At 43.7% G+C, this 22,642-nt stretch overlaps 1 protein-coding gene across 4 annotated transcripts in view; it reads right to left on the bottom strand.

Moving 5' to 3' along the window:
• The window catches only part of EMCN (endomucin), a 40,295-nt gene extending 19,568 nt beyond the window's left edge, over positions 1-20,727 (bottom strand). Inside the window, exons 1-5 of one of the 4 annotated variants that reach the window (XM_083456840.1) lie at positions 20,569-20,727; positions 8,854-8,895; positions 8,144-8,173; positions 6,669-6,725; positions 3,294-3,389 (exon numbers count right to left, since the gene is read on the bottom strand). In XM_083456840.1, coding sequence (XP_083312966.1) covers positions 3,294-3,389; positions 6,669-6,725; positions 8,144-8,173; positions 8,854-8,895; positions 20,569-20,656 — 313 coding nt within the window. In that variant the 5' untranslated portion in view covers positions 20,657-20,727. Of the gene's footprint in view, positions 1-3,293; positions 3,390-6,668; positions 6,726-8,143; positions 8,174-8,853; positions 8,896-20,562 lie in introns of all 4 variants that reach the window. The other 3 variants (XM_083456839.1, XM_083456842.1, XM_083456841.1) reach the window with 3 other exon arrangements.
• Positions 20,728-22,642: the final 1,915 nt, after the last annotated feature.

Consider the following 22,642-nt stretch of genomic DNA (forward strand, 5'->3'; position numbering starts at 1 on the left):
TACAATCATGGGGCATAGTGGCCTAATTCACCTCATCTGGATTAATACACTGATAAGAATGCAACTATTCTTCAGATTCTGCACTCCTCTGAATGCTGTTCCAGGCAACGAAAAGTATCAAATTCATTTTTTAAAAGTGTTTTAGCATAAAATGCATATGGAGAGGTATATATTGAGATAAAAGGCATTGGTACATATCTAAAAAATGGCTTTGGTACATTTTTAGAAGAGTCACAGATTGGTATGAAGTAGGTCTTACGAATGAACCCACCTGAAACTGAAAGGACAGAAATAGACTGTTCTGTTTATCCCGATTAGTAGTGACACAGTTATTTTTTTAAAAGAAGAAACCACTGACTGCTGCTGCTGTGAGCTGATCTGTGGGTGAGGGGTGGGGTTGGGGTGGGGTTTGCTGATGCCAGAAAGGGTGAATAGTCAGCAGCTGCTCAACACTTGCACAGTGCTGACTGAGGCTGCATATACACCGTACGTGTAAAACACATGGCTTTCCCCAAAGAATCCCGAGAGCTGTCTTTTTTATGGTTGCTGGAAAGTGTGTAGTTCTGTGAGCAACAGCTTTTATGCCTCTCCTAATCCAAATGCTGCAGCACTCCCAGGTCTTTTCTACAGCTATTTTCCACAATGTTAGCACAAAATAAATGTGAAGAACCCAGGAAAAGGTCTGCTGGATTAGACCAAATTCCTATCTAGCATCCTTTTTCTACAGTGGCCCACCAGATGCTAGTGGGAAGCTCACAAGCAGTTCATGGGCATGGTAGGCTTCGTCTGCCATTGTCCTCTTCTTGAAACCCCTTGTGGAAGTCACTTGGAATGGGTAGAGAAGCTCAGCTTTGAAGCTGATCGTAAAAACCATCATCAATGGTATTGTTCTAGGTTGGTCTACTATGGGCAAGGAAGTAGTCAACTTCCAGTATTCATTCAGGGCACTACCATGAAGTAAGCTGTAGAGACAGGCCTGCCTTTGCTTATTAGCTTTTTCCTATATGCCACAAGCTTTAGCTTTCAGTACAGGTTAATTATAGGTGGTTGTGTTCTATGGATACCCTCAAGTGAGGAACTTCTCCATGACCTAAAAGAAAAAGGAGTCACATTTGTGGGCTTTTCATTTTGTTTTGTTTCTATCCATTAGGACTTCTGCTATAAAGTGGAACGACAAAAGCAAAACAAAAGCAAAAGCTTCTTCATAGCCTACAGCATCAGTTCTACATCAGCAAATCTTCATTTGGTGCAGTAACAGCGGAGACAGGCAGTTCAGTATTTTAGTGCTGTAGGTAAGTATAAAACAAAAGATGTGCATCCAAAGACTGGATAATTGAGATGCCTTTGTGTGCAATTATTTATGGGTACATTTTTTTTTAATGTCTACAGTATTCCATAATAATGGACACATTCACATACTAAAGCAAGGATGGGGAACCTGTGGCTCTCCAGATTTGGTTGGGCTACATCTTCCATCAAAGGCAGGCCCAAGACATTTTGGCACCTGAGGCAATCCCTAAAATGGCACCCCCTCCCCATCAGGGAAGAAGGGGTGAGGGAATATTTACATCAGGAACAAGAGGGGAAGAAAAATCAACATCAGGATTTGCTGAACTGGTGGATGCTGCCGCCTGAGGCAGTCACCTCACCTTACCTCATGAGTGGGCCAGTCTTGCTCCCTTCAGCCCTGAACATTGGCTATGTTGACTGGGGCTGATGGAAGTTGGAGTCCAACAAAATCAGGAGAGCCACAGTTTCCCCATAAGACACCCTTATGCAGAAGGCTGACGGTAGCTATGCTTGAGTTATGCGAGAGTCAACTGGCATGACCTTCTGCAAAGAACCGAAGGCTCAGACTTTCCCCTTCATTAGGGGCCTTTCATATTCAGAGAGGCTTAGGTGTTGAAAGTTGAGCTGTGGACCCAAAAGAACTGCTCAGAAGCCAAATAAAATGTCTTCATCTAGCCTAATGCACCATGTGCAAGAAAATTGGGTTTTATTATCACTTGATCCTCAAGACTGAGGGCCAAAAACAGAAGAGACAGTGGAGATTTGAAATTGGATCCCTTGCCATTTTACCTTTCTCCAAAATCTAGGGGACAGAGGGGTTCCACAACATTGCTTCATATGAATTATGCCACTAACTGCCCTACAAAAGTAATATCCAATCCAGTATTTCTCCTTCTCCTCTATTTATTTTGAAATATATGAAGTATCAATAGATTGTAAAATTACATATGCAGGTCTATGACCTTATTCCTCAAGATGTGTTCAGTGGAGACATTGCAGAGAGCAGTTTGCGAGCAGATACAACGCTGTCTGTCCGTCATCATCATTTTTCTGCCTACCATGAAAAAGAGTCTTGCAGTGTGTTAAGGATCTAACAGATTTATTGCTAATGTGCCACAGACCTCTTTGTTGTTCCTGCTGCAGCAGATTACCATAGCTACCCCTCTGGAAATATTGTAGAATGATAGCATCATCAATTAATATGCTGGTTTACTGCAGGGGTGGGCAGACTTTAAGCTGGTGTGGAACTACAGATTCCAGGCCCTGCATGTACATAGCCTTTATTTCAGCTGTGGCTGCATGAAGGCTAGCCAACACTCTTACGCCAGTATTCTTCACTCCCATGTTCACCAACAAAGGGGTAAGAAGCTGGGTCACACATCGAAAACTGCCTTGTACCAAGTTAGATCATTGGTTAATCTAGCTCAGTATGGTCTATTGGTGGGACGCGGGTGGCACTGTGGGTTAAACCACAGAACCTAGAACTTGCCGATCAGAAGGTTGGCGGTTCGAATCCCCGCGACGGGGTGAGCTCCCGTTGCTCGGTCCCTACTCCTGCCCACCTAGCATCAAAGTGCAAGTAGATAAATAGGTACCACTCCGGTGGGAAGGTAAACAGCGTTTCCGTGCGCTGCTCTGATTCGCCAGAAGCAGCTTAGTCATGCTGGCCACGTGACCCGGAAGCTGTACGCTGGCTTCCTCGGTCAATAAAGCGAGATGAGCGCCGCAACTCCAGAGTCGTCTGCGACTGGACCTAATGGTCAGGGTTCCCTTTACCTTTACCTTTTATGGTCTGTTGGTAGCAGATTTCCAAGATTTCACATAGGAGTCTCTTGCAAATTCTGGGGATTGAACCTGGGAGGTTTTAGCATGCAATGTACGTGCTCCATCAGTGACTTTCGCCACAAACCAATGCCCTGCTTCACAGCCATGGTGGCCCTTTCTCAGCCTCAGGTATGGCTTACAATGAATTCACCAGTGAGCCAGAGAAACACAATACCTACTGTTTGCCGTGTTGTTGGGTGTTGATAGTGACCCATGTGCAGAGGCCTGTGTTGGTTGGGCTATTGCTGAAGAATTTGCGGTAGTTGTTGTATGACCTGAAACAATGAACACACATTTTTTCCCCTGTTAATCTTCCTATGCCAAATAAGCATAGTGACACTTATGGTTTATTGCTAACATTGCTTATGAAAAGACAACAGACCTCCCAGCATTCCATGCTGTTTACTTTCCGTGTTCCTGATGCAGCTCCAAGCCATTGTCTGCCTATGTAAATGACACTCCTGTTGATCCAGATGTGTGATTATTCACTTCCTGTGGCTATACCTGAGACTATATATACATCCTTGTCACAGACAGAAATATTGTCCAAAGAGAAAGAACAAGAAATTCAGGCCTAAATTTTGTTGCCCTGTAGGGATGTCAGAAAATTCACCTGAAAATGAAACTGGGAGTGAAAATTGATGGTGTCCACACATTCATATTCATTATTTCATTAGTCATGTTCATTCATTTCGACAGGTCTTCCCTGCGTAAAACTTAGCTGAATGCCACCCAATGTAAATCACGTAAGTTATGTAATTTTGCCACAGTGGACCAACTTCACCCACTTCTTATTGATGACATGCTTTATTTATGTTTCAGGATGCTTCTCAGGGACTTCTTCCCTTAAGCTAACATGAATAGCATAGTTTTGGGCAGAAGATGGAACTGCTGTGGAATCGGAGCAGTGCTGCATGTGGCAATTACAGAATGGAATGGAAAATGCTGCTTTCCTAAATCTCCATTTCTATTAAAGGTTTGCACAGTCAGGTGCTCTATGATTTCAACTCCACATGATGAAATCACTGTTTACATGTTCTAGAAAGCAGTAAAGGGACCCCTGACCATTAGGCGCAGTCGTGGCTGACTCTGGGGTTGCGGCGCTCATCTCGCTTTATTGGCCGAGGGAGCCGGCATACAGCTTCCGAGTCATGTGGCCAGCATGACTAAGCTGCTTCTGGCGAACCAGAGCAGCGCACGGAAACGCCGTTTACCTTCCCGCCGGAGTGGTACCTATTTATCTACTTGCACTTTGACGTGCTTTCTAACTGCTAGGTGGGCAGGACTAGAAAGCATTAGGGGATTTTAATTTGAGGGGGGAAACATGGAAGTGCAGTAAATTGTGCCCATATTATATGGGAGTTCATTGATTCATAGCATCCCCCCCCCATGATTAAAAAAATGTTGTTTTAAATACCCACATAAACAGCAGAGCAGCTTTGAATTAAGAGCTATTGAGAAAGCTACCTCCATCTACAGCTTCCATTTTTGCCCTCCTTTTCTGTCGCTGACTCTTGCAATAGCTCTGGGCTTCTCTATAAAGCAGGAATGATGATATTATTACCCACTTACGTTGCAGAGGAGTTGCAAAAAATGAATTAGCAAATGCCGCTAAAGCGTTTTCGAAAATGAAAAAAGTGTTCACCTTCATCAGAGTGCAGCTCTTCAAAGGGAAAACACAGCCTCACTCGTAGACAGTGGCACAGAATTAATCACTTCAAGAAGAGTAAATGGCACTCTGAGGAAATCATTCCAAACATGATTTGCTTTTTTACTGCCACACTGTTCCGGATTCCAGTGCATGCTTTCCCTTTAAACTGGTGTGTGTGTGTGTGTGTGTGTGTGTGCAGCTCCCTTCCCTTCTTATGCTAGCAGCGTTAAGTGTCTAAGACTCAGAATGGAAGAAGATACTGGGAAAGTCAACCAAAATGATAGGGTTGAGCCAAATATTCCCATCAAAGGTATGAAGATCATCTAAAAAGAAGAGGGCTTGATTAGCAGTGGTAGCCCAGTTACCGAATGGGCTCCCCAAAGGGCTTCACCTAGTACCAACCCCGCTATCATTTAGATATTAAACTGAAACATTTTAATAGATTTTACTGATTTACAGTACAATCCTATAAGCTAAGCGCGACTTATTCCCAGGCAAGTCTGCATAGGATTTCAGCCTTAACTGTGCAAGTTCTAGCTGGTTTGCTGTTGTTTATTTGTTTTTGTTTAATGCTCTGCACCACCCTGATATCGAAAGTCAGGATGAACATGTTTTACACTAGTAAATAAATACATCATCTCAATTATATCCTACCTTTCAACCATAATGTATTGGGGTTTCTCAGGTAGGTTTCCCAGACGGCTCTGGATCTGCTTAGTTCAGGAAGCAAGCTTATTCCAAGTCAGAACACAGGCCTCTCATGCACAGTACTGCCTAAAATACTGTTGTCAGAAACCAGGCTGAGGAGTGCAGCTCTGATGAGGAATCATGGAAACCTCCCCCTCCCTCTGCTCCTGACCAGGATCCTGAAGTTGCCCAGGAGCAATGGAACAGTACAGATTTGGAACAGTGGTTTGCAGAGGGGCATAGTTCTGAAGACAAAAGTTGGGAAGAACTTGGGGGGGGGGGCGTGTTGAACAGCAAAGTGAAGAAGAACAGGAAGAGAGAGAGCTAACAGACTCTCTTTCGCTGGAAAGTGTGCAGCCTATCAGTCCAAGGTCAAGGAGAGCAAAAAAGAACAGTGGTTATGAGATCAGGTTGCAAGAAGCGGAAGTGACAAGGGGGAAAGTGGGTATAAACCTTAATTGGAACACCTTCATTCCGAGAATGGCTGTGTTGTTTTTTTTGCTATGATAATTAAAGACTCTTTAAATGGTAGTGATACTTTTTGCTTTGTCCTCTTATCTACAGCCTAAAGGGGGGAGGGGAGCCGAGTCCCCAAAGCCTGACAACTGTCTAAGCTTGAGTCCCTCCACAGATGTAGTTGAACCCACATCAGCCCTCACCATTGTAACCAGCATGGATGGGAATGATGGGAGTTGTAGGTCAACAGCAGCAGCAATAATAATTATTAACCATAATCTAAGTCCATATCCACACCCTACATTTGAAGCAGTATTATGCTACTTTAAACAGTCATGATTTCCCCCAAAGGATCCTGGAAGCTGCTGTTTGCTAAAGATGATGAGAGTCATTGGGAAACCCTATTCTCTTCATAGGTGTACAGTTTCCAGAGTGGTTTAACAATCAATCCTGCTTCCCAGGCAACTGGACATGGTACCTCTGGTAGGACAGGAGGGGTCTTAGCACCCTTAACGAGCTACAGCTCCCATAATTCTTTGGAATTGTTAAAGGGGTATAGCAGTGCTTTAAATGTATGGTGCAGATGTGGCCAAGATATAGAATGTGTTCTTCAAACTTCACTGTAACTCACTTTCACAGTCAAACGGGGTTTTATGTGCAGCACCCCATGCGGAAAGCATCTGATATGGATTAATCAAAGAGCAGAAGCTAGAAGAAGAAAATCACATGCAAAAAATTATTCAAATGTTGAAGAAATTACCTGCAATTTCAGCTTTGCTTGTGGTGGTTCTGGACAAGGAAGAGGTTTCTTGCTTTTCTATGAGAAGGGTAAGGTAAAGCAAAATGAGTTTTATTATTAAAAACAACCTAGTCTGCTTGAGGGAAAGGAGAAGGTTCAGGTATGTTGACCGATGGTCTTTTGGAACATGGTAATACCTCATGGCAATATATGCCGCATTTCAAATAAAAGTTACCTGAAAGCATATTTCAAATATACCATGCCAAATGTTCCATCTCGCAGCATTGCCTTTTCCTCTTGTGCTTGTATTAGGAGATGAAGAGAGCGGTTTTGGTATATGAAACCGCTGTGTCTTTACTGCTTTAATATACCTTTTAAAAAATAAAATAAAATCTATTCTCTTCCTGAGCTCAGCCAGGCATTTGACAATTTTTATTGGCCTCTGAAGTTACAATACCCTTCAATTTTGCTGTACTTTATTTGAGAAGTAAAGGTCTTCATACCATGATACTTGAGGGATAAGCTACTCCTGCACACAAATCATGATTTAAGTAAAATTTGGAAAAGTAGCCCCAGGAAGAAGACCTTAGTGACTGGACAGATCTATTTGAGAGAAAGTGTTCCCTAAGATATCCTAGTTAACTGCAAATTGGTATCAGCTTTATTATGAAAATATGAATGGTGGGTGTGAGTGCATGCTTCAAAATTCACTTCTGGATTCTTGATCATTATCTAAAGCAGGGTTGGGTGAACTGCCAACCTATAAGATCAGCTTCCCACCCACAAACCCAAATACCAGCTGTATCAAAATGTAATAAGGGCATATATACACTTAGAATGAAAGAACAAAGCATCTCTTGGCCCAAGACTTTGTCTTCAGTACCAGAAATGAGGTCATAGTTCTTTCACAAAAAAATCCTAGTCCCCCAGCCCACAAATTAGAAGCCTAATTCAGGGAGAAAGGCTGGTGCTATCTTTGAACCACTGGGAGTCAGATGTTATTGGTGATTAACTACAAATAACCCAGAGATCTACAAATAGTACCTTCTGCCTGGACCTTATCTGGAGATAAGGACTGGTTGCAAGTCAGAAGGCAGACAAGTGGGCTTTGTGGAATCAAGGTTAGTGGGGCAGTGCCCATTTGCCCTCATGGACTCCATTGCCCTATCGTGCTTCACTTTTGAATGTTATATCTCCTCTTCCATTGGATTCCTCTCACCTCCACAGAAAGGAGCCTCCCTTTTACATGTACTATAACACTAATCTCCAACTTCTCCATATATATATATATCCATTTCGATCTGAAATGGAAACCTTGAAGCAAAGTCCTTGCAAATGAACGCAATGGAAACCAAATGCAAAGGCGTTTAACCCAATCGAGTGGACCCTTCAATGGACACTGAAGTAAGCTAAAAACGATTGTTTACATGAATTAGTATAAATGATATGCAGTGACTTTAAAATTCCAGACGATTATATACAATTATATAGCTTACCTGTAGTTGCTGAGATAGTTGTGGTTGATCCTGTATAAATAACATTAAGAATTCATTGTGGTGATTTATCTTGCAGTTCAGATTAATGTTACACTAAACAGTCATCTTAATAATAATTGTTGAGAAGGGATTTCATAAGGCAGGGGACCTATGCTACAGGAAGGTTGTGGAAGCGTAAAAGGAATACCTGGAGAAATAAAACCAACTAACAGACAGGATCAATGATGATATGAGCACCCCAGATTGCAAGGACAAGGGTTTCTGAAAGTTAGTGACCCCCTGGAGTTCTGACAATCCTTGGGAATGACAGAGGAGGCAAGGCATTACATATTTACTATTACTATTACTCCTGCTGTTTACATTATACCCTGCTTAAGGTGATGTATATATGGTTCTCTCCTCACTCTTTTATCCCCACAACAACTCTGTGAAGTAGGTTGGGAAGAGATAGTGAATACTCACCCTGGGCACGAGAAGCGATTTAAACCAGATCTTTGTGATCTTAGCCTGACACTGTAACCACTAAGCCGACTGCACTGGCTCTCATGCACCATCATAGTTAAGCCCAGAATCAGCAGGGACCCATGATGTGCTTTGCTGATAAACAGCAACAGGGGAAAAGTTGCTTTTTCTGGAACAAAGCAACTCTAATGTATGGGCCTGTTCTCAAGAGATGGTTAAAAATAAGACAATAAAGGGTTGTTGCTTACCAGGAGTTGCTTGGGCCTTGCTGGTTGTTGTATTTATGTCTCCTGAAGATTTAAAAACACACACACATAAGTATGAGTGTTAATCATTGTTCTCAACAATCAAATGAAGAATTAGCACTCAGAGGCAATGCCATGAAAGCAGAAGTCATTCTGCTGAGCAGCTGTTTGAACAGTTGGCAATGCTTTCCTTTGATGGTTTATTGATTAACCTTTTCTCTTATAGCTCATCACTTATTTAATGGTATAAGGCGCTACCATTCCAATCGCCATTTGGGTGCATTTCCCTATTATCTACCAATACTAGAATGTGTTCGGGGCAGCTTGTTCATTTTGGGGGGAAATTTTTACAACTTTGATCTTTTCCATCCTCCTTTCGTTAAAATGTGGGCAGTTACTAGTTGTGTTTTGCTGATATTCCTTACTGAAATTATGATGATTTCACAGCTACAGTAGGAGATACCAGGTTTGTAATTTTAGGAAAAGACCAGTTTGCAGAAAGAGCAATAGTTTGCTTCCTCTTTATGAAAATTGTACTCTCTCTCTTTTTCTTCTCCAAAGCAGGAACAGGAATTGGGTGGTGCCTTTAAGTGGAAGCTTTTTCCTGGACTTGCACCTATAAGCAGAAGTCGATAGCATGGCTGCATAGCCAAAAGAAGCTAGGCTAAATATATGGAGAGCTGGGCTTCGTATAATTTCTTTCCAGTAAATAGACTTAAGTGCCCTGTTCTCAACACATTGACTTTGCTGTGCAAGGGGTCAATCCACTATGAAAAGCTTAATTATATGGCAGTTATTACAGTGTGAAAAGCAAATTATAGTAGCAAACCCAGACACAGAAAAAAGCCATTGCCAGTGATGACAGGTCTGAATTTTTCGGTGCAAATGTGCAATGTAAATTGCAATCCTTATTGCAGAAAATATATAGCAGCACAGGAGGAGATGTTTGGGGAAATCACATAGGCAGAGAAAATTATGTGACATTCGAACCATCTTATTACTTCATGAATGGATGAAAAGGCTGGTTTGCATCTATAGAAGAAGCTGAAGTTTATAGGATTTTAAGCAACTTTAGTTGTGAGCCTCTCCCTTCAAGAGGATGTCATTTCAGAGACTTTGTTTATTGTTAAGGCCCCTGATTTGTTGGGGGGCAATTTTTCAGTAAACATTTTAATAGCTTATTCACCATTAAATGAAGTGTAGAACAACCCTGTGTATGTTGACTCTGAATAAAGTCACACTCAGTAAGATGGGGGTTGCTCCCTAGAGGTAGAGATGTAAGAAGGCAGCAATTTCTATTCCAACCTGTATTCATCACAATCGGTGCTGTTTCTGGTCTGCTGCAGTTCAGTTTCTTCCAATATTGCATTATTCATCTCACTGTCCACTATGTAATATAAATTACATAAATTAAGTATTTATGTAACTTCTATAAAGGTAAGGGTAAAGGGACCCCTGACCATTAGGTCCAGTCGTGACCGACTCTGGGGTTGCGGCGCTCATCTCGCTTTATTGGCTGAGAGAGCCGGCGTACAGCTTCTGGGTCATGTGGCCAGCGTGACTAAGCCGCTTCTGGCGAACTAGAGCAGCACACGGAAACGCCGTTTACCTTCCCACCGGAGCAGTACCTATTTATCTACTTGCACTTTGACGTGCTTTTGAACTGCTAGGTTGGCAGGAGCAGGGACCAAGCAATGGTAGCTCACTCCGTTGTGGGGATTTGAACTGCCGACCTTCTGATAGGCAAGTCCTAGGCTCTGTGGTTTAACCCACAGCACCACCCGCATCCCTATGTAAATTCTATAACTTACATTAATTTCAACGTAAAGGGAACATCAATGTAGAAAAAAACCCATAGTTAATTATGTATGAACTTAAAACAATTATATCAATGAATAACAATTGTAGCCACTTGGCTGATTTCCATTTCCAACTACAAATGTAAACTGCAGATGTGAACACACAGATTACAGCAATGCCTTTTTCTTTTGCATAATTCTCTGATATCTCTACCTGAAGCTTTCTGCCCTGTTTCCCTATCTTAGCAGGCTTACTATTTATGTCAGTAGCCCTTTCCTATAGGTAGTGAAGAAATGGGCAGGTTTTTCAAAAACGTGGTCCCCACTTCAGCCAGGACACATCCTGTGCAATGAGATCTGCAGATGAAGGACGGTAAAGGTAAAGGTAAAGGTACCCCTGCCCGTACGGGCCAGTCTTGACAGACTCTAGGGTTGTGAGCCCATCTCACTCAAAGAGGCCGAGGGCCAGCGCTGTCCGAAGACACTTCCGGGTCACGTGGCCAGCGTGACATCACTGCTCTGGCGAGCCAGAGCTGCACACGGAAACGCTGTTTACCTTCCCGCTACTAAGCGGTCCCTATTTATCTACTTGCACCCGAGGGTGCTTTCGAACTGCTAGGTTGGCAGGTGCTGGGACCGAACAACGGGAGCGCACCCCGCCGCAGGGATTTGAACTGCTGACCTCTTGATCGGCAAGCCCTAGGCGCTGAGGCTTTAACCCACAGCGCCACCCGTGTCCATAGAACATCCATAGGACGGTAAGCAAATTTAATAAATAATAATAGTAGTAAGAAAGTGAAAGATAGCCATTTACTCTCCCAGTGGTGCCACTTGGACTAGGTGCCTCAGAGTGGACCAGAGGGAGAACTTTACTCCTCTGGTCGACTCAAGAGCTCCAAATAAAGCTCTTTGTTCATGATGAAGAGCAAGGATGAGGGAAGGGGGCTTCCAAGGGGGGCTTCATATTGCAAATGGGTGGTTGGCAACACACACACACACACACACACAGAGAGAGAGAGAGAGAGAGAGGTTTTCCCTGGAAAGGGTAGATCTGGAATGGTCTGGGGAGAAATAGGGTTGGCATTTTGATGTCAGCAGTATTGTGTGGATGCTGCACAAAACCCCAACAACAATTGCACACATGAGCAGCAGAGTTGATAATGAATGTCTGTCTAGGAGCATTCACAGAGCAGTTACCAACAAGTCAGCTATTTTGCTTAGGGATGGGACTAATCCTTTAGTCCAGGTGAGAGAAACCTGTGGTCTTCCAGATGTTGCTGAGCTGCAACTCCCACCAGCCCCAGCAAGCATGGCCAATGACCAGGGATGACCAGGGCTCCTCATGCCTGCTTTAATTCAAGGGTGGTTCCCCCAGATGTTGCTGGACTGTATGTATGTTTGTATGTATGTATCTAGAAGGCTCATGTTGGGGAAGGCTGTCATAGGAATAAAGGAAGCTGTCTTACTCTGAGTCAGACCATTGGTCCTTTAGCTCAGTATTGTCTACACTGATTGGATGCAGCTATTCAGGGTTTTAGATAGGGGTCTCCCCAGCCCTACCTGGAGATACCGGGGATTGAACTTGGGACCTTCCACTTGCAAGGCAGATGCTCTATCCACTGAGCTATGGCCCTTCCCCTCATTTGTTCCCCTTATTTGTTACAGTGATAGAAAGATTGCCCGTCCTCTCATGGCCTCCTCTATTTAGCAGTCACCTGCTTAGTCCTCCCCTAGCCTGTGCTTTTCTGATATCCCTTTAGCTGCAACAGCTTCATCTTTTCAAGCATTGAGAGGAAAGGCTCTCTTGGGCTGGATTCGGCAGGGATTTGCCATCCCTGATGGAAGTGACTAGCAACATTCCCACGGAAAGCTTCGTGTGGGAGTCCGGCTCTGTTCCCTGATCCCAATGCAGTCACTTCCAGGAATGTGTCAGGGGGAGAAGTGCGGTGAGGGTGTGGCTGCAGGGAGTGTATGGAAGATAACAGGATATGCTAAAAATATGAGCATTACAGTCGCAGCTGCAAGGTCAAGCCAGCAACACACCGAGATACGACCGAATAATGCAAAAAGAACACCGCCCATCATTTGCTACACAAGAGAAGAGCTGTTAACCCACCCCATCCACTGACTTTTCTTACATGTGCAAATCTGTCCATTTTGGTTCTTCTTAGTTTCTCCCACCACCCCAGTCTTTAGCTAGATTCTGCACATTTCTACATCAGTTTGTGGCATTCCCCCCCCCCAAAGATCCTCATAAAATTCCAACCGCATTTTAGTGCAAATGTCTCCTAATATATGTGTTTTCAATGCACTTTTGCCTCAGCCACACATTTTAGCAAAGCAAACATAATGTATTTTTGCATGTTGTTTGCACTAATATATGCATTTCTATGCGCACGTTGCCCTATATCATGCATTTTTGTACAAAATTTGGAGAAGTGAGAATTTCAAAGGATGGCTGGTCTTGATTGGCAGATGGTAGCAGAAGGTGTCAGTTAGTAGAAATGATAGGGTTGCCTTTACCTAACAGCTTCTCTGCTGAATTCCTCCACACCATCACACAGACATGTTTGCTGATATGGCAACCTTTCTCCATATGAGGAACAGTTAGTGTGAACGGAGGTAGCATGTCAGGAGTTATTACTGTGGTTCCAACTGCATCCCCCCCCCCAAGATGGCTGCCCACTCCTGTTTACAGACTTATTTATGCTCAGTTTTCTCCAGAAAGTGAAAACTCGAGTCTAAAGTTTAGTGGCTGCTTGGACAAAGAGGTGATCTCTGGGCTCAAGTGTGCTGGCTTGCCCCCATGATTGAGGGGGCCCGGGCCATGTGACATGCTGATGTCACTTACGTATGCCATGTGACGTGCTGATGTGTTGCCCACATGCCGCATGGCTTGCGTGAGTGACGCGAGCATGCCATGCCATGCAGTGTGTGTGAGTGATGTGAGCACATTGCATGTTGTGCATGCCCAGCATGTGCACAGTCCTTGTGGAATATTGAGGGGGCTCAGCCCTCTCCTTGAATTTTTTGGGTGGCTCTTCAGCCTCTCGGCTCCCCAGATGGCACCTCTGTTTGGGCTCATCCTGTGACTGCCATTAAAATGAGTCTTTGAACAACGTTTGTACTATACTGGGCAAGAGACTTTGGGTATAATATACAACTTACAGCATGGGAGAAGTTATGGAATTGGGATTTAAAATTCACAGCATGTTACATGTTGAAAGAATTTTTTATGAACATGATGTATTTAACTGGTATTTAACTCCTAGCAAATTAGCAGAAAACGTGATCAAATGTATGCTGGAAATGTAAGGAAAAAGAAGGCACCTTTTATCATATGTGGTGGAAATGTAAGGTACTAAAAAGAATTTTGGGAAATGATATATAATGAGTTGAAAAAAATGTTTAAAGTAACCTTTCCTTTAACCCCCCCCCCCGAAGCCTTCCTTTTAGGAATTCTAGGTGCCGAAATCCCAAGGGAGCAGATAAGACTACTTATGTATGTGACCACGGCTGCATGGATGTTATTGGCCCAGAGATGGAAAGAAGATGACGTCCCAACCAGAGAAGAATGACAGATCAAGTTGCTGGATTATGCCAAAATGGCCAAAATGACCAGAAGAATCAGAAATCAGGAAGACCAAGATTTTGATAAGGAATGGGAAAAAATCATAACTTATCTTAGAAACCATTGTAAACAGTTAAAATCATTAGTAGGATTGGAATATCACTTGTAGTTTAATGGTGAGTTTTGGACACAATGGAGAGGTAAAAGATTTTGGATTATCATAAAAGATGCAGGAAGAAATGATTAACAATAGGACCCACAAAGGGGAGGAGGTAAGTCAAGGGGATTCCTTGGAATCTTGTTTTTATGTTGTAAGTTGGACATGTGACAGTAAAATTTTAATTTGAAAAACCAAATATATATATTTTTTTAAAAAAGAACAATGTATGTACAAAGTGCTCTGAGTGTGTAAGAACAGCTGAATCACACATCAAAATATCCTAGATCAGGGGAAGGGAATGTTACTGTCAGGCGGCATCTCTGCTTGTACACTTCTATGAAGTACATAGCTACAGGTTACATCAAAGGTTCTGGCTGCTAATCTGCAATGGGAAACCTCAGCACTCCTGCAGGGACCCACAGGGAAGACGGCAGCAAGGCAGATGCTCTACCATGGTCCTTCCCTTGTAAAGAAAGGAACGTAGGAACCTGCCTTACAAGAGTTCTTCTACTGTTCTATCTAGTTTTTCTGGGACCTTCTGAATGCAAGCCAGATGTGTTGCCACTGAGCCATGACCCAGGTTAGTCTGGGTCCCGTCCCCCAAAGCTATGTACACAAATGTGGAATATGGCACGTTACAGGACACTGAAAACACACACCTAGAACTTCAAATCATCCAGATGATGATTACATGTGAGGAGCCTTTGGTAGAAGATAGCTAAATGATGAAACAAAGTAATGTCTGATGGATGTCAATGCGGTAGGAAGGACCACAGGTTGGTGACAGAGCATATGCTTTGCAAACCAAAGGTGCAAGTTCAGTCTTTGATACCGCCACAGAAAAATACCAAGTAGCAAAGAAGGGGAAGATGTATGCTTGAGACCCTGGAGAGCTGATGCCAGAGCAGACTGCATTGAGCTGGGTGAACAAAGAGTATGAGGCAGCTTATGACATTGCTTCGCACTGCCCTCCTGAAAGAAAAAGGGTTCCATTGCATAATGAATCCAAACTCTTGACATTATCACTCTCTCCCCCCCACCCCCATTGAAATCCTACGGCTTATACTGAAGTTTATTTTGATGGATGGTCAGGGCTCTCTCTTCTTAATTAAACTCGCAGAAAGATAAGCTGCCTGAAATTCTTGGGCAGCAGGGATGAGCAGCTTTGTTGAAGGAGCAGAAGGGGCACTTCCACCACAGTCTCTTGGGCTGAACAGCATTCTCTGTGTGCAACTAGTCCCTTCAGCAAAGAATCACTTGTAGTTTCCATATAAAAGATCTACTTGTTCAGGTGAGCACACTTTGGCCAGCCCAAAGGATTATGGTAAAGCCATTTCAAAAGCTGTGGAGTGAACCTTTTTGTGATATCTGGAGAGACAGACTTAGGCTGAGGGGAAAAGAAACCAAACTCACCAGATGCCCTAACCTGGGATTTAGCCTCATCCTTGTACGCTGGAGTTGTGTGTTTTCAGGACCCAGCCTATTCTTGAGACAGTAACCTAATTTAACTGTTTTTAATTCTGAATTTTAAATTATTATGGCCATTTTGGACCCTGTGCTCTTTTGCGATTTCAGGATGCAATCTCATCCCCAAAAAGTACTTTTCCCAGGGCCATGATCTCACACAGGTCACATGACTTGCATGGGAATGCGGCCCCAGAAGATGGCACCCTGGTTTTTCCGTGCGTCACGTTGGAGGGTGTGGACTTGGTATCAAGCAGCTTCCTACATTTTCTATGAGGCTACTTCGAATAAAATGGCAGAGATAACAGCCTGCTGCATGCAGAGCTTTGTAAAGGAAGCCCATGCTTGTAAAAAGCATCTAGTAGAATGTTACACATGGCTATTAAAAGGTAAAGGGACCCCTGACCATTAGGTCCAGTCGTGACCGACTCTGGGGTTGTGGTGCTCATCTCGCTTTATTGGCCAAGGGATCTGGCGTACAGCTTCCTGGTCATGTGGCCAGCATGACTAAGTCACTTCTGGCGAACCAGAGCAGCGCACGGAAATGCTGTTTACCTTTCCGCCGGAGCGGTACCTATTTATCTACTTGCACTTTGACATGCTTTCGAACTGCTAGGTTGGCCAAGGTTGGCAGGAGCTGGGACCAAGCAATGGGAGCTCACCCCGTCGCGGGGATTCGAACCGCTGAACTTCTGATCGGCAAGTCCTAGGCTCTGTGGTTTAACCCACAGTGCCACACATGGCTATTACTGATTATCAAAAGCAGTGACTTGTGGGGATGCAGTTGGGTCACCCATTCTTAGCAGGGTGTGCCCTTTCTCAATATGACTGGGCTGAGAAGCCCAGCTAAGGATAACAATTTTAAAAAACACACCCCACAAAGCATGAGAAGGCCAAAAACCAAAGTAGGATGGAAACTAGATAAAGGCAAATGGGATGACCATTACTCAGAGCAATGGGGTGGGGTTTTATTTTTGTTAAACAGTCATAGCATTCATTTAAATGGAATATCACCCAAAATAACCATGTGGTGAGGCCCATTACATCAGCCTGCAATGAAAGGAGAGAGAGAGAGAGTAGCTAAATCCCTTGGCATTCAAGACATATAAATTGAAAACCTTGATTGGACAAAGCTGTGGAAAATATATTCAAAGGAGGAATATGAGTGTATGTGTGTGTATGTATACACACACACACACACACACACACACACACACACTGCCTTTCAAAGAGCTGGATAATATGCCTAAGCAGGTCAGGTCATTTTAATCTCTAATTAATGAAAAATATGGAAGATGCTACTAGGTCAACACAAATAGGATTAGGGTAATTGTGTGAATGGTTTTGCTTATTAGCAGCATGTCTTAAGGACTGGATTATTCCTAAAGCAGTTTTAATATTGCTCTAATTTATGCCAGCAAGGAAGAGAAGAACTGAGGACAATGGTTACTAATTGCTAGGGGCATTGTCCACACAATTTAGATATCTTTATGTACAATTAGGGATGGAGTATGTATTTGCAAGGGACGTGGGTGGCGCTGTGGGTTAAACCACAGAGCCTAGGGCTTGCTGATCAGAAGGTCGGCGGTTCGAATCCCTGCTACGGGGTGAGCTCCCATTGCTCAGTCCCTGCTCCTGCCAACCTAGCAATTCGAAAGCACGTCAAAGTGCAAGTAAGATAAATAGGTACCGCTCTGGCGGGAAGGTAAACGGCGTTTCCGTGTGCTGCTCTGGTTTGCCAGAAGCGGCTTAGTCATGCTGGCCACATGACCCGGAAGCTGTACGCCGGCTCCCTCGGCCAATAAAGCGAGATGAGTGCCGCAACCCCAGAGTCAGTCACAACTGGATCTAATGGTCAGGGGTCCCTTTACCTTTATGTATTTGCATTTTCAAGTCCCTCCATTCAAATAATAGCACAGGGGTGGGGAACTGGTTGCCCTACTGATGCTGTTGAACAACAACTCCCATCAAACCCAGTCAGCATGGTTAAAAGTCAGGGATGGGGGAAGTTGTAGTCCATTAACAACTGAAGAGTTCCAAGTTCTCCATCCTTGGCGTAGGCTGTTTGTTTTGGATGTGGGGTGTCATGAAACTCAGCATTAGACAGTTTGGGTTAAGTCACTATCCAAAGTTGTCATTTGGCTACCCTTCCACTCTGAACTCAGTTAGGAAGACGCTCTAGAAGAAGAAGAAGAAGAGTTTGTATTTGATATCCCGCCTTTCACTCCCTTTAAGGAGTCTCAAAGCGGCTAACATTCTCCTTTCCCTTCCTCCCCCACAACAAACACTCTGTGAGGTGAGTGGGGCTGAGAGACTTCAAGGAAGTATGACTGGCCCAAGGTCACCCAGCAGCTGCATGTGGAGGAGCGGAGACTCGAAGACGGTTCCCCAGATTACAAGACTACTGCTCTCAACCACTACACCACACTGGAGAAGGCCTGCCCAGGCTGAAATATACCTCCCCAACCTGTAGTAATTACTCACTAGTTTTTTTGGGGGGGAGGTGCAGCCATTGATTTGGAAGGAAGAAAGATACTTAGAAAATGAAGCATGGCCACAGCAGGGGAGAAACATCAAGAACCAACAGGGGGCACTTTCCAGGTTGCGGTGGGGGGTGGGGTGGGGGATTTAGATTTCATTTGTATTTAAAGGGAAACCTATCTTTGCACTTGCTGAAACAATACATGAACCAACACAAGTCATCTTTTAAAAGCCACGCCTCTCTGAATTTTGCAATGCAATTCTGCAGCCAAGTAACATGTACAAAAGTGCATACAATGGGGGGGAATTCCTCAACAAAAATGGTATATAGTGGTACCTCAGGTTACATACGCTTCAGGTTACAGACTCCGCTAACCCAGAAATAGTACCTCGGGTTAAGAACTTTGCTTCAGGATGAGAACAGAAATCGTGCTCAGGTGTCGCGGCAGCAGCAGGAGGTCCCATTAGTTAAAGTGGTGCTTCAGGTTAAGAACAGTTTCAGGTTAAGAACAGACCTCCGGAACGAATTAAGTACTTAACCTGAGGTACCACTGTATTAGGCAAACTTGCATACAAACACATGTATATTGGCATAAATGTGCACTAAAATGCTTTTAATTTTTGATTTTTTAAACAAAGTAATAATGATAAATATAAATAAGAATGTGCACCCCACCCTCAAGACCATTCCACTGTAACTATCCAACCTCCCAAAATTTCAACACCTCTTGTGATGCTTTGACTTTTGTTTTTTTTTAAAAAGAGTTTGCAAACTGATGAGGAAATGTGGAAAGCTGAAGACTGGAAGAATTGAAATTGACCAATTTCCCTACCCCTGCTTTCTCATAACCAGGACACCGAGCTCTTTCTGCTGCTATTGACCCCTTTCCATCTTGAATTGCAGAAGTCACACAACCCCTTCAAAGTTTAACCATGGCATCAGGGCTCCTTCTTCTAAATGCTGAAGGACACCAATGGAGCTCCAATGAGAATTTTCAGAGTGTATGCTGACATGACATGGGTTTGAAAGCAGATCTTTCAATGATGATACCATTGGTGCCAACCTCCTTGTCAGCATTTTGAACAGCAGCGAGCCTGCCCAACAACATGGGTTATGCCACACCAAGCTTTTGTTTATTTCCATTCTAATGAGTAAGCCGAGGAAAAGACTTTGATCCAATACTTGTGATTACTTAGCAGCAGGCATTCGGCTACATGGTTAGTAACCATTCAATCAACTGGTCTATTTATAATATATCTGTGAAAGGGTATAGACTTTGCATCTTTGTAAAGGAGACAACTGCACAAAACAGCACCTTCACAAAAACATTTCCTAGCGTCGAATGGAATCACTGTATTTTCAAATAACAGCTCCAGTTGTTCTCTGGTTACCAGCCTTTGTTTTGCTGAAAAATTGAATACTGTGGACTGTAAAAAACACAACAATGCTGTACTACAGACTGCAAAAACTGACTGAATGATATACAATGGTTAGAATCCAAAGTTAAAATAAGAAAGAATCCTAGATCTGCATGGTCCCAATGATATCTCTGTGTTAATCTGTGTATTTATTTATTATTCTCCATGTCCCTTTCCCTTCAAAATTAAAAAAGAACAAAATTAGAAAATGACACTGCAATAACGCAACACTCCCCTCTCAGTTTTATTCCTCTACCTGTTTCAATCTCCTTTGACCAATACTTACTGCTCTTAACAGTACAAATATCTGCATGTGTATTCAGAAGCAATTTCTGCTACCTTCAAAGGCGCTTAGTTCCTAGTAAGTGTGCTTAGGAATGCAGCCTTATTCTTTGTTTGTAATAAAAGGTCTGATGGGTTAATCTCCAAGAGGTATGATGTGTTCAAGGAGCTACCAGTCGTGGTGAATTAGGCTAAGTGACCATGCCTAAGGGCCCTATGCAATAGGTAAATACATCAGATTTTTCTGCCCACTCTCAAATACTAGAGCTCCAGAAGAGCTGACCAGCAAGAGATAATATTCTCTGAATATACTGAGATCCATAAGAAATAACCTTCTTCCTTCCTTCTCTAGTCATGCAATCAGCCAGTCCATGCATGTGTGGCGATGAAGCACTCTCTAGTATAGCCCAAGAAAAAGCAGTATAGCAGGCAAACCTTTTCCTAGCCAGGAACCTCTACTTGTCCCCAGCTGCTCTGAGTGAGGAAGCAAGCAAGCAAGCAAGCAAGCCAGAAAAGAGTAGCAAAGAGGAATGTACCATTACCGTGGACACAGCAGAGGGCCAACAAAGCCACAGAGAGGAGGACTCTGCCCAACAGCTCCATAGTGCTTGTTCTCTGTGCTGCAGGCATCCCTTTTCCAAAGGCAGTAAAGCACCAAACTCTTTCCCCATATGAATGGCCACTGCCCAGTCCTGCTTATTTTAGGGAGCTTGATAAAGAACAGGAGGAAATACGACAGACTCCCTCTGGGAATTCAGATTTATTGTTTCAGCCCTTTAGCAGGAACTCCTTTTCCTTGGCAGGCAATCGTGTTTTTGTTACTACTTTAGTTTGTTCTTCTTCAGCCTCAGAGGTCAGGAAAGGTTCCAAAGGGAGCAGATCTTGCTTGAGAAGAGGACCAGATTCACAGTTTTTATATATCTACAATCTCTCTCTCTCTCTCTGTCTCTCTATCTCTACCTCTATCATCTCTCTCTATCTCTATCTCCATCTCCATCTCCATCTCCATCTCCATCTCCATCTCCATCTCCATCTCCATCTCCATCTCCATCTCTATCTCTATCTCTATCTCATCTATAGCTATAGCTATAGTTATAGCTATATCTCTGTTTATCTATGCTCTAACACACCTTCAGTATGTCCTCATTCAGGTAACATGCAATTTCAAATTGATTTTTCTTCATTCCTCTTATTATTTTTTATCATTTTGGGGGAGCAGCTTATTAAAGCAACCAAGAGGAAGAAATAACTGAGCACTTCTGGAAATAAAGTGATGAAGGACAAGCCATCAGTTTGCTTTCCTGCCTCCAGACAAATTTTTTGTCTTCCTTTCCTTAGCCCCTGCCCTGAGGACTGAACCAAGAGGTTAGAGAAGAGGGGAACAAAAGTAGTTTCAGAATCAGATACAGTGGTACCTTGGGTTAAGTACTTAATTTGTTCTGGAGGTCCGTTCTTAACCTGAAACTGTTCTTAACCTGAAGCACCACTTTAGCTAATGGGGCCTCCTGCTGCCGCCGCGCTGCCGGAGCACGATTTCTGTTCTCATCCTGAAGCAAAGTTATTAACCTGAAGCACTATTTCTGGGTTGGCGGAGTCTGTAACCTGAAACGTATGTAACCCGAGGTACCACTGTAATCTAAGGATTAGCTGGAGGAGGTTCACAGGAGAAGCTAAAGGTGATATTCAGCCAAAGCAACTGATTGGCTGGTTACTGCAGTCATTGTTGACTTCATGGCCTGCCACAACAACGCTACTGCTTCCTCAATCATTTCTCCTGGGGTGACAAGCATATGATGTATTTTCACTCCCATGACTGAGTCATTCCCCACCTTGCTGAAACCCCTCAGCCCTTCCACATAATCCTCAATGCAGCCCATTCCTGATCCCAGTGGCGTAGCGTGGGGGGTGCAGGGGGTGCCGGCCGCACCGGGCGCAACATCTGGGGGGGTGTGTGTGCTCGCACTCGCAGCTCTCTGCCCCTACCTGGCTCACTCACTCTCTCTCACTGCAGTGCTGGCTGTGCGAATCCGATCCGAGCTGCCGGGTCGCGTGCGGTGCGGTGCGGAGAGAGAGAGCGAGGGACTACCTGGGGGAGGGACAGTGCAGCGGGGGGGGGGGCGCAAATTACTTGCCTTGCCCCGCGTGCTGACAACCCACGCTACGCCACTGCCTGATCCTTCTTCTTGGCAATAATTTACATCATGGGCAAGAATTGCTCAAAGCTCGGTTGCCTTCCCTTGTCAGATACAAATTTAGTAGCAGGGAAGTATGTGTTGCAACATGGATTGATTACATTTCAAGTCATATTAATTGAATCTTGGCTTGTTTTCATGGCTCTTTTTGTGGAAATGAGTGCTTGATGTCTGCTTGACACTCTAGAGCAGGCATCCCCAAACTCAGCCCTCCAGCTGTTTTGGGACTACAACTCCCATTATCCCTGACCACTGGTCCTGTTAGCTAGGGATGATGGGAGTTGTAATCCCAAAACAGCTGCTCCAGAGGACTGTAGGAGACATTGTGTAGTATTCAGTGCTAACCCTACTCAGAGTAGACCCACTGAAGTTAATCGTCATGACTAATTTGGATTTCTAATTAAAGGTAGAAATAAATCCTGTC

Source organism: Podarcis tiliguerta (assembly GCF_965153285.1).
Source record: "Podarcis tiliguerta genome assembly, chromosome: 9".
In the NCBI taxonomy this organism is placed as follows: Eukaryota; Metazoa; Chordata; class Lepidosauria; order Squamata; family Lacertidae; genus Podarcis; species Podarcis tiliguerta.